Source organism: Cynara cardunculus (genome assembly GCF_001531365.2).
Source record: "Cynara cardunculus var. scolymus isolate 2C chromosome LG 1, CcrdV1, whole genome shotgun sequence".
NCBI classification, from domain to species: domain Eukaryota; kingdom Viridiplantae; phylum Streptophyta; class Magnoliopsida; order Asterales; family Asteraceae; genus Cynara; species Cynara cardunculus.
Window position 1 is genome coordinate 49589872 of NC_037528.1, and position 12443 is coordinate 49602314.

The 12443-nt window shown below is 35.9% G+C and overlaps 2 protein-coding genes across 7 annotated transcripts; one reads left to right on the plus strand and one right to left on the minus strand.

The window, feature by feature from the left end:
• The first annotated feature begins 1917 nt into the window (after nt 1-1917).
• Nucleotides 1918-8599, plus strand: LOC112525451. Of its 2 annotated transcripts, XM_025135596.1 has the most exons (11): nt 1918-1980; nt 2137-2185; nt 2349-2420; nt 2546-2857; nt 2965-3332; nt 3410-3509; nt 3578-3631; nt 3699-3785; nt 3870-3998; nt 4083-4305; nt 8208-8599. In XM_025135596.1, exons 3-11 carry the CDS (start codon nt 2370-2372, stop codon nt 8213-8215), a joined length of 1332 nt encoding a protein of 443 aa, XP_024991364.1. In that variant the 5' UTR covers nt 1918-1980; nt 2137-2185; nt 2349-2369; the 3' UTR covers nt 8216-8599. The 2 variants fall into 2 exon arrangements, with proteins under 2 accessions (XP_024991364.1, XP_024991356.1); XM_025135588.1 differs by lacking the exon at nt 8208-8599 and having other exon boundaries at nt 4083-4545.
• On the minus strand, nt 5334-11701 carry LOC112525467. Of its 5 annotated transcripts, XM_025135616.1 has the most exons (10): nt 11498-11701; nt 11089-11316; nt 10887-11008; nt 10651-10780; nt 10378-10518; nt 6735-6842; nt 6385-6613; nt 6053-6289; nt 5757-5882; nt 5334-5680 (listed from the first exon to the last, which is right to left on the minus strand). In XM_025135616.1, the coding sequence occupies exons 1-9, from the start codon at nt 11624-11626 to the stop codon at nt 5800-5802; spliced, it is 1407 nt and encodes a 468-aa protein (XP_024991384.1). In that variant the 5' UTR covers nt 11627-11701; the 3' UTR covers nt 5334-5680; nt 5757-5799. The 5 variants fall into 5 exon arrangements, with proteins under 5 accessions (XP_024991384.1, XP_024991401.1, XP_024991409.1 ...); XM_025135633.1 differs by having other exon boundaries at nt 5334-5882; nt 10651-10711; XM_025135641.1 differs by having other exon boundaries at nt 5334-5882; nt 6053-6284; nt 6491-6613.
• Nucleotides 11702-12443: the final 742 nt, after the last annotated feature.

Consider the following 12443-nt stretch of genomic DNA (forward strand, 5'->3'; position numbering starts at 1 on the left):
TCGATGCTTGCTTATAGGCTACTCTCGATTCGTCGCCACCATGGTCGCAACCTCTAATGTATTAAAAAAAAAAACAATCCACATGACTCATTTGTTATTGCATCATGCACCATTTGTTTTGTATGCACACCCTCCACAAGGTGTGGTGTGTACATTGTGTTCACAACATATATCATAGGGCTAGTATAATAAATTTACAATATTGTTCACAATGTGACCACAATATTTATTTACAATAGTGTCATGAATATATGTTCACATAGTTGCTCATCTTGTGTTCAAAAAATGGTTATTGGTAGAATTTTATTCCTTTTTAATTAATTACCTGGTGTCTGGTGATTAACGAGAGAGGAAAGAGGAGAAAAATATTTGTAAATACCCATAATGTCTTTTTAGTAAACTTTAAAATCAAAATTACCATAATTAGTGACTTCCTAATTTAACATAATTTAGTGCCTTAAAAGAAGCTTCATAGTTGGCACAAATTGTGAAGTTGTTAAAATAAGACCCCATATATAATTAATATAAAGTTAGAAGAAGAATGTGAGGTGGTTAATTAATTAAGGTTTAGATTTGATGTATTATTAGTGGAAATCATTTATATTATAAAATGATAAGAAGCATAAAATAAAGTAAGGCAATTATATATGGCTACCTGTCCTAACACACAATTGAATTCATAGAAGGGACCCTTTTTGATATTTTGTGTCAACCTCAAATATTTTGTTAAGATTTTATATGCATTTATTTAGTTTGGTCATTGGTCGGTGGGTGGGTTCAGATAACCCCTCTCTCTCTCTCTATAATAATGTATATATATATATATATATATATATACATATATATATATATATATATATAAATAATGGAGGTAGTGGTTCAGTTTCATTTGTCTACCCACCGCACATAACATAACATAACATGATCATCTCTCCATCTTCATCATTATTAGTTTCTTTCTTCTTTCAAACAAATTTCATTTAAGGGAAGGGACCCTCTTTTCTTCTTCTTCAAAATTTCACACATATCATGTAATTTTTAACTATTTGGGTACCAAGTCAAACCCCAAATAATAATGTATTATGTATAGAGTAATTAACCAAGTATGATGCAAATATCAACAATAATAAACAAAAAATCAAATCACACATGTAAAATCACATGTGATTTACGTAACACGTTGCGGCCAAATCACCCGCATCCTTACATGACCATATTTTGTGATCACATATAAAATCAATGTGATTTCATCGGGTGGTGAGGTTATGAAATAAGGGTGATAGTCTTGTTAAAGTGAAGAATGATGAAGGAGGAGAAAGGATATTTTTGAAAAGTAGTTTTGGAAGATTCTATTTGTTATAATTATTCAAAGAGAAGAAACATGAGATGTAACGGTATCCATGTGTTTGTTTCAATTTTTGTTATTCATAATTACGTGTTTTTTTTATCCTAATATATATATATATATATATATATATATATATATATATATTACGCTACTTAAAAGTTAAAAGAGACAGCAGCATTTACAATCCGCCATTATTATTATTATTATTGCATCTCTCTCTCTCTACTGCAATGCAACTTGCAAGTGCAACTAATATCTATACTAGTTCTTCACTGCTAAAAAGAAAGAAAGAAAGAAAGAAAGTGAAGTAGTGTATTTGTTGATGAACAACCCACCACACCGTTCCATTCCTTAGCCCTACCTGTTCCAAAATCATATCTCTCAATGATGATGATGCTAAATAGGAACATCTGTATCTATTCTTTGAGCTTTCTTTTAACTTTTAACTATTATTCACTACTCTTCTGTCTTCTTCTTCCTCTATAAAATCATCACTCTTACCATTCTAATACACAATTACATACTGTCGGTCATCTTCTTTATACTCTTTCTTTCTCTTTCTCTGTACCTATCAACACAACACAAATAACTACGTACCTGATGCTGAAGGATTCAACTCCCACTTTCCAAGGGTAACTTCACTTTTTCATTCTTATAAAGCTTGCTTTCATACCCTTTCTTCTATTCTTACATCATCCCAAACTCTTTGCATTCTCATTCAGCTTTTTCTTTTCAATTGATAATTTTCATCCAAACTCATTGTGGTTTCTTGTTGCTTGCACTTGCAGTGGTTCTGGGCATCATATCTCACCCACCCCTTCCAATTCCTTATCCCCAGTTAGTCTTCTCCTTTCTCACTTTTTTTCTAACACTTTACATACACATGTTCAATTCTAACAAAATCCATATCCATTCCAAATCATAATAAAAAGATTCATATCTCTCTCTCTCTCTCTCTCTCTCGTTATTTACTACTAATATAAATGCACATTCTGTATAGTTTATTTGATCAGACTCACAGATGACACCATCATTCTCTTCCATTTCCTCCGATGCCACACCAAATGCAAAGGTTCTTTTTCCTTTATGCCCTCTTATACTTTCTGCTCACACATTTTGGTCAGCTCTCACATGTATTTAACATCTCCTTTTCATATCACAGCATTCTAATTGCCCAATCTTTTCTTTCTTATATAGTCACCTGTGGAACTGCTTCAACAGATAACTTCCATTGAAATAGAAATACTTCATTTGGAACGATATCTGCTTTCACTCTATCGCACATCTTTTGAGCATCATCTTCACAGTTCAGAGACCCACACCATGCCTTCACCCTGTCAAATAGAAACACATTCACATTTGCTATCTGTTGCTGATCAGTCATGTGACAAAGTCAAGCCCGATGCTTGCTTAAGCGGGTATCATTGCAGAATTTCTCCTCTGCAAAAGGGAATTTCTGGTTCAAATGATCAACTTGGTTCTTCCGTTCCAATGTCATCATCTAGAAAAGTAAGTATTATTAGACTAGGGTGGGTCGATTTGTTTTGGTTTTCATCATATTAATCCCTATGTTACAAGAAATGTGTGGGTTTTGACTTATCAAGTTGTAACTATAGGAGAGAACAAGTGGTAATCGTACCCATCGTAGCCTTGGGGATCACTTTGGAACTCCTTGTACTGATGGTGGACCTGATAGACTTTCTGAAGATATAGTCAGATGTATATCTTCTATCTACTGCAAGCTTGGGGACCCAAATCAATCTCATCAGGGACCTTCAGAATCTTCTGCTTCATCCCTGTCTTCCTGCAGTACAGTTTCTACCAGAAATCTTTCTGATACATGGAGTCCGTTTTGCAACGAGGACAGTAAGTATGATGGCTTGAAAGATGAAAGGGGACCATATGCCGATATGGTAGAAGTCCTGAAAATAGGCCTAGATGATGATGGTTTCAATTATGCGGAGAAGATGCTAAAACATTTCAGGTATCTGAAATTATTACTACCTGATATCTTTCAATTGGTTAGCTCCCCTGTTTACTTGAATTTTTTTGACTTTGTAGAACGCTGATAAAGAAACTTGAGAAGATTGACCCTGGAAAAATGAAGCGTGAACAGAAGCTTGCGTTTTGGATCAACCTTCATAATGCTTTGGTGATGCATGTAGGTGAATTAGCCTCAGCATGCAAACATTCAAAATACAAGTTTCTATGACATTTTGTTTCTTGCAGGCACATTTAGCATATGGAACTCATGATAACTCGAGGAGTAATTCCATTTTGAAGGTAAATCAAGCCTGTGCTTTTTCTAATTTCTTTCCATATAGAGCTTGAGAATTTTATTTTCTTTCAGGCAACTTATAATGTGGGTGGAGAGTGTATAAACGCGTATATCATACAGAGCTCTATATTAGGAATCCGATCTCACTTCAGAGCCTCGGTATGCCTTTTATCTTTATCTCATCATCATCTTTTACATCAACTGAAAATATGTTTGAATTTGTAATGTTTGTGTGTTCATCAGTGGCTGCAATCGCTGCTATCTCCCGGGAGGAAGTTGACAACAGTGCCTACCCAACATGTTTATGCCATTGAATACCCTGAGCCTCTTGTCCATTTTGCACTCTCTTTAGGGACATTCTCTGATCCAGCGGTATGCAAATTAAGATTTCAAATTCTACATTCATTTTATGATCATCAGTTGGCGAAGAATTACTACTTAACATGAACATGATAGGTGCGAGTCTACAAGGCACAGAACGTATTTCAGGATCTGAGACTTGCTAAAGAAGAGTTCATACGATCAACTGTATACATCCACAAAGAATCAAAGATTTATGTTCCGAAAATCTTGTATTACTTTGCAAAGGACATGGAATTGACTGTTCCTGGACTTCTGAAGATGGTGAATGCTTGTCTACCTGAAACTCAACAGAGAGCTATCAAAAGAAATGTTAAAGGTAAACCTGACAAGTACATATGTTGGTTGTCACAAAGTTGTATATTTCGATATGTGATTCATCGAGATGCTATTGATGATGGAAGACTCCCTCTTTGATTTGGGCCTCTCTCTTTTTCTTGCCAAAATGTGGTACATACGTGGGCTGTATAGTGTTTCTTTAAGGATATTGAGGAGTGAATTTTTATGGTATTCCTTCCTTCCTTCCTAGTTTTAGTGGTATCATTTGGTTCTTCATATAAAATGCTCTTTTTTTTTTATGCATTTGGATCTATTCGTTTAATCGTTACTTAATTTTCAAAAATGACATCAATGCAACACTTGCTCCCATTCTTGTTACGGTTGGCTTGGAGATTATTTTGGGTATTCGTATATACTCTCAATTGAATGGTTCACATTCAGACACAAGTCACAATCTATAATACATCTCACTCAAAAGTAGTCTAAGATCTTACCTCTATCAAAGGAATAGAGATAACCATTTCCATGAATACCAGCGGCTTGTGAAAAGTTTGAACTAAGAAATATTTTGAACAAGTCTTGGAGCAATTTAGACAGCTTGTCAAAAAAAATTTTTGAATGATTTAATGTTAATGCAGTGCTTGAAACATTTTTGGTAAAGCATGGAGACTTTAGGCAAAGAGGCTAAAAGAAGGACAGCGTAGTCGTAGGATAACCTACAAGATATTGAACTAGCATTTAGCATAGTAAAAACGAACATAATTTGATAGGATAGCATACAAGATATTAAACTAGCATTAGCATATGAAAGACATGTACGCCAAAAGGCCTACTTTGGTTAACCTGCACCTATGGCACTCTTGAAGAGTCCCCCTTTTATCAATCCTAGGGATTTTGTAACCTAGTTGTCGGCTATCTAACCCTTCCCCATCCACAGTAGCTTACAAGTCCATACACACAATATCTACTGATTCACAGTAGCTTATAAGTCCATACACATAATCTCTTATTACAAGTCATGTCCTTGGAAATGTCTGCGACTCCCATGTCCTCCTCCTCTCGACCCTTCTCACCACCATCATCATCTATCTCTTGCCCATGTATCCAAGCCACCACAATCTTCCCTCTTTTAGCTAACACTCATACCCAAACAACATAGATGGACTCATGGTTGCCCTGTATAATTGGTCCTTCAGTTGTGCGGTGTGTAGTGTCATTATAAAACCTTTTTAACCAATAGTTTCTGGGGAATACATAGCTACAGAATGAAGCAACTAAACCCTGAATGGCATTGGTAATCTGGTATTATTAACATCTTGCTTTGTTATACAAGAAGAGAGAGAGAGAAGAGGGGGGGGATAAAGAGCCTGCATATTATCCCTTCAGAACATATACACTTCCTCTGTGGGAATAACCTGTAATACAATTCATACGAAATAATGTGAGCTTTAGCTAGCTAGCGGGTGATTCCATGATCGGATGATGGGTTACCAAGCAACTTTCTTCTTTGGAATAGCGAAGCATCTACAAAAGATCAGTCACGCTTGCACTTCCGGTGACATTTAACCATCAGTGATATCACCACATACAAAACTCCTAGCTGCACAACAATCACCACTACAAACCAACATAATCACTTTAGTAGAGATTTCCATATCCACTTTTTGAATTTTGCTATGCTTTAATTAACGTGTTCAAAAGCAAAATTCAATGTTTTTAGAAAACACTAGTATCATAAACAAATCACCTTTGTGGTATCAACTATCCAGTAGGTTGTGAAGACATACCAGCTACAAAAGAAGAGAATAGGATAGCCAAGCGACGTCTGACAACCCATGGTAAATCAACTTCAAGAGAGCAGTGTTTGCGGTCTCCTGCTTTCATGTGGGGATTTCTGGCTCGAAGCTCTGACAATGAGGTACTCACACTGTTAACCGCCTCTCCACTTACACCTCTCACTTCAAACCTCAAGCTCACTGGATTTGCATCCCAGATGACTTCTATCACCCCGAAATTAGGCTGTCCTGCATGACATACAAATCGAGTTAGAACAATGCCTCGTTATATTTTAGACAGGACAAAAAAAATAGGAAATAGGAAAAGACAAAGGAAATCATACCATATGTGCATGATTTGTGTTTGCAGTTCTTGTTCATAACTCTCATAGTAGTAGGTGTCAGCCATGCCAAGAATTGCAGCACGAAATGCAAAAAAGAAGGGATTACCTTCTCAACAGCTTGGGTAAGACCACTTGAGGTAATGTCATACAGGGGATACCCAGTGGCACAATCGAATCGTGTTATTTCTCCAAAATGCACATCTCCACTTATGAAGAAAACCCCATCTCTCTAGGCATGGAAAGATCATATAAGGACTTGGTTTATATTTCATTAATAAGTGGTTCTAGAAAGAAATAATGCTTATCGCTCCAATGGAAGAAGTAATTTACTAACATGCAGAGATTGTTACCTTGCTATCTGATATCAAGCTAAACAGACGTTTTCTTTCGCTTGGAAAACGTCCCCAACTCTCCATGTAGAATAAAGGACCCGTACAGGCTGAAAGGTTTGACAGAACCTGAGTGAGGCAACAAAAGGCAACAACTTACAAAACAAGAATTCAAATAAGTAGTAATTAAGGGGTCAATAAACCTCTCTAGAAGATTGCTTAAACCAGAAAAGTAGAGTCTTCGAAGGCATGTCAATATAGTAATTATGATCCCCATCGACTTCATTACCAATTGTTACAAACCAGAGAAAATATGAAAAAGGTTCTGTATTCTAACTTTTCAAAGCAATACAAGAGTATTATACGAAATATTAAAATAGTACAAGTGGCTCAAGCACAACTACTCTAATAGAAATATAGTAATATGGAATAACACCCTTATTCATAATTTGCTCCAAATCAATGATAAAATCAGTGCCCATAAACTCATGAAATACATCATCATAGCTTGAATGTTCGAGGAGGGGAACAATGACAAAGTTGTCCCTTACTGAAGTATTCAAGCAACAAATACTGCCACAAGTATCTGGGAAATCACCTCCGTGGTTCAACTACTACCGAGGAAGGAATAATATTTTTTGGCAAGTTACCAAGAAATAGCATTTGTAGAAAAGCTATTGTCATGATGAAGCAATTAAATAACTCCTACCATTTTCCAAAAAATACACATACAGCAAATGATACTCTCTGCATTGAGATAAAGTAGATATATGATGAGGAAAACAGAATAAAACAAGAACATTAACAGAAAATGAAGAACCAAAAGAGAATCAATCTCTCCCTTGAAATTTAGTGGAACACAACTATAAAACAGATGGCAATTCTGGAAGGACATAAATGCCATTCAAGTTTTCAATTTAATATAAGGGAACAATTTCAGGATGGTATATTCGCAGAGAAACACTTCAGGTTCCAAGTACATCATGCCTTACCTAAGGCTTAAGGTCTGTTAGAAGTATGTCTCATTTCATTAATCAAGATGTACTAAGATCACTTCATCATCATGGGATTCCCAATTGGTTAGAAGTCCCTTGAAGTCAAACAGATCAGTTGAGTGTTGGTACCTTAAAGTCTAGGACTGCAGGCCTATTGTCCAGTCTTAGGGGCTGTTTGGTAAGGGCTGTTTGAGCCATATAACAGATATGGCTGATTCGCACAGCCATATCTTTGCGTTCGGTAAGGGCTTAATCACTGATTTAGTGGCTGATTCGCACAGCTATGTAACCACACTCTTATGTAATCAGCCATTATTTTTTCCCCAACTACCCCCACCTTATGTAATCAGCCTCTTTCTCGCTCTATAAATTCTTAGAGATCCTTCCAACAAATCATTTCTTCAGGTAAACATCAATAATCTCTAATTGAAATCCTACATCAATTAAACGATCTAATGAAATTGTTATTTCGTTTCTTCTTTCAATTTTTTTGGATCAGATTGTTAATTCTATAAGAAGTCTGTGAAGAAATTCTTTTTTTAATCGGAGGCTGGATTTGTTAAATGGAGAATTTGATGAAGGAATGTGCGAGAGGTTAAGGAAAACGATGCCAGAATTAGTGCATGATTGTCAATTCAGTGGCGGCGATACGACGACCTCTTACTCGTTGTCGTCAAATGGATCAGTTTCATCGAGTGGATTTTGGTCTAAGCATCGGGATGATGTTAGCTGCAATCAGCTCCAGAAGGTTCATAATTAGATTTAATTTTGTTGTTTTAGACATGTATTTGTTTGTTTTGATAACTCAGTTGGATAAATGATTTGGCATTTCCATAGAACAACTTGACTCTGTTTTTGGATCTTATTGAATTTTTCACCTGGTAATGATTTTTGCTGCTTACTTAGATCCATAGTTGCGAGAATGCTTCTCATGGTTAATCAGCTAACATATCGTTTTGACATCTACTGTTGGGAAAAGTAGCTTCAATTTTTATAAAGGAGGGAGAAGAGACTGTTTCGATAGTTAGGACTTGTAACCGGTGTAAACAATGGTGTTGTGGCAATAAAATGGGTACTCGTATGCTAGCGGTGGAGGCAGTTACAATGGCTGTTGTGACATGTAGACATATCAGAACTGCAAAATGTGTTTCTTACAGCTGAGCTTCTGACAATAATTCTCTTGATCCTTTTGAGTTGTCCCTTAACCTCATATCCCGGAGTCAACATCACATTGTTGTGTCTCATAAAGCAATCTTGAGTCCAATAAGGTATTAGATGAGAAGTGTTTGCATTTCAAGATTACATTCAAATAAGTTTGTCATAGTTATAAAGCAATCTATTTTTCTGTAGAGATTAAAACTATTTTGGAGTGTAACATATCCGAAGTGATTATTTCCTCTGTAAGCAAAATTCCAACGAGGCCATCCCAAAGGGCGAAAAGTTGAAGGTCATTGGTTTTTCTGGTGTGGGGGAGGGAGATGGTTGGGCCTGTGGTGTACTTCCTGGAAATGCAATGTTTGAACAATTTGTTATTAACTCTGTGTTAAGTCAAAGTTGTGAGGAAGGTTGAAAGCATTGAGTTTTTACAGCATATAGAGGAAGAGGAGGTGGTCGATGCTACCAAAATGTTTGATATTTTAAATTGTATCCAAACTATGATGTTGACTTGTTTTTATTATAAGGACTTATTAATGTTGTTTTGATTATAACATTTAACTCATATAATTATGTTAATCAAGTAATTATTATTTAAAAAACTTTTAAATTGATATTTTTTTATAATTATAAGTCATTTATTCAACATTTTCATCAAACTGATATTTTTTAGACAAAAATAGAGCTGGGGGTAAAATGGTCATTTCTGACATTCAGACTGTTTATTCAGCACAACAACCGAACAACAACTTATCTATTAATATACGGTCACAGACAACTATATCAATACAGACAACTATATCAATACAAACAACTATATCCATACATGTCTTAACAGAAAACGAACCGAACAACCCCATAGTAACAAAGTTAACATTATTTTGTTTGGTATATCACTTTACTAAGCAGTTATAGTTAAACCATTACCATTAGAACATGCAGGAGAAATTCCTAGCTATCAAATGAGATTACTGGAATAAACAAATCCTGAGTCTGACATATAAAGCCATTCAGACATAGGAAAAACAGAATGACAGTTTACAATCAAGATCCTTTTTATGGGCCCAACAGTGATAATATTTAATTGAAATATTATGCTCATATTGTGAATCCTAAACCTCAACCTAACAAACCTGCAATGCAACATATAAATCCTTACTGTTAATTTGTTATCATGCAACAGGACAATTCAGTACATGAATCTATTATTGGAATTTTCATTTATTTGGGAGAACCAATATGCATGTCTTGCACATGCCATTCCATATTTGGAATAATTTCAAGAAAGATTTAGTGATGTAAGAACTTATGGTATAGAATGTATGTACAACCCACTTCCTTCAACGCATTTTGCAGACAAAAATACCTTTTGTTCAGGTTTAACAACCACTCCAGTACTAGTAGTATGATTACTTAACAAGCGTCTATAGTCCAAAATGTGTATACTCCACTCCCAAATACAATCATGACAATTCCTACATCATTATGGGATAAGAAAGTAGATCCATATATACCTGAATGGATGAACCAATTATGGTTATTGCTGATGGTCCCTCATTCAACTCCTTTTCTAACCAAGTCCATTGTGCAGTTCCCAAAATGGTTCCATCACTGCGCAGGGGGTCTCTGTGGTATCTAGTATCCAAAAGAATAACCTAAAGCAAGGTTGTCTAACGTTAGGAAGGCAAGAAACTCGAAATAAGTGGGACGTGTCTACACAAGAGATGATATGCCTCTGTATTGATCAAAAAAAGGAAAAGGAAGTCAACAATTATAACAAATAATACCTTGATTTCTCTACCCTCCGGACCAAAAGTGTAAGATGCATAAACACCAGCCTGCTTGCGTCTGAAAAAGACATTGTCATTGGTAACATTCAAAAACAGACTGGGACTTATCAATACATGTATGGTTAACCTGTCATCAGAGCTTGTCACAACATCAACAATAACACGGACTGAGGCAAAACCATACTAGTTTGAGCAGTATCACAATGAGATGTGAAGTTTGAAGTAAAGATTACCGTGGACTGTCCTGGGGTTCATCCAAGAAATCCAACATAAGCCTTTGGTTGGTATCTTTCTGTTTAAATTCTTTTCCAGCGTCATTTAATCCATAATCATGGTCATCCCAAGTGCCAATCACCTAGAACGTACTCGCACTATGAGTGTGCAGAAGTAATGTTAAAGAACACCAGAGCAGACTTTTTGAGGTAGGTAAAGCACCTTGGAAATCTTACGAAGACGGGAATAACCATGATTGGTCTTAGCAATGTTGTATTTGGATCGCATTTCATCCTCTGATGAAGGTACAAACCTAGGAACATTCTTCCATGGCCCAATAGTTCTCTCATTACCAAAGAATTTAAAAGGCCGCCTGATGTCTCCGTATATATTATCCCCAAGCCAAATGAAAACCTGGGGTTTGAAATTTACTATAGCATCCCATATAGGCTGCAAATCAAGCGATTTAAATTTGAATTAGAATTGAAACAGAAGCCCTATATATAGCAACTCAATTAAAGTTTGTGTCGGTTCACACATTGAAAACTAATTGGTTTGAGATGAAGTAAGTTATGTGTGGTTTGAGGTTGAAGTAAAAAAGAGTGAGTGATTTTGTGAATAGAGAAGAAACCTGGGGAGAGGTTTGATTAGCGCAAGAACCAAATGCGATCCGGGAGATGAGAGGTTGTGGAGGAGCAGCGGCACTGAAAGTGAATAGTATTGCTAACAACACAGAAGACGTCAGTAGTAGCACTGCCATTGATCCAAATGAAGCTTCAATTCTTACTAGGATTCGAAAAAGTGGGTTTGTGATTGTAATGATGAACAAGGCAAGAAAACGGAAATATAGTTTTGAAGGCAAAAATCCATGCACCGCCTACTGAGAAAGGGAAAGGGTAAGGGAATGGAATCGGGAATTAAATTGGAATGGGAATGGGAATGGGAAAAGGGAAAAGGGAAAGTGCAAAAAGGGCAATAAATAAATATCTATATTATATCATAAAATATTTAATAAAAAAATTTAAAAATCATTTTTTATATATGAAGTATTATATATTGATGTATCTATATTACTTTATAAAGCAAATTTGCCCAAAGTCTTAAAAACATCTTAGCATGCATAAAGTATTACCCTTTAATGCAGAAAGTCTTAAAATCTTAAAAATGTACAATTTTTTTATGCATTTTCAATTTAAGTTACTACCCTTTAATGCATAAACACCTTCATCCGCCTCTAGACCCTAAACCACTCCAAACACATCGCACGCTCTCCTCTTCCCAAGGCAACTATGCCTAACAACCAACATCGCACGCTCTCCTCTTCCCATGCCGATTCAGTTTCCAAGGATTGCTCTATCGCACGCTCTCCATGATTCAGTCTTAAATGATCGCTCCTGTCATGATTTACCTATCAAAACACGAGGCGATTTTGTGGAGGTTTCAAGCTTCTAGGTAATTACTTATATACTATCTGTTGTAGCATGTAAGGAAGTTGAGCTGAAGTTTGTTATTTTCTTAATGTCATTCTATGTTCTTTTGCTTTAGCTTTTGTTACTATAACCAAGAAATTCCTTTAG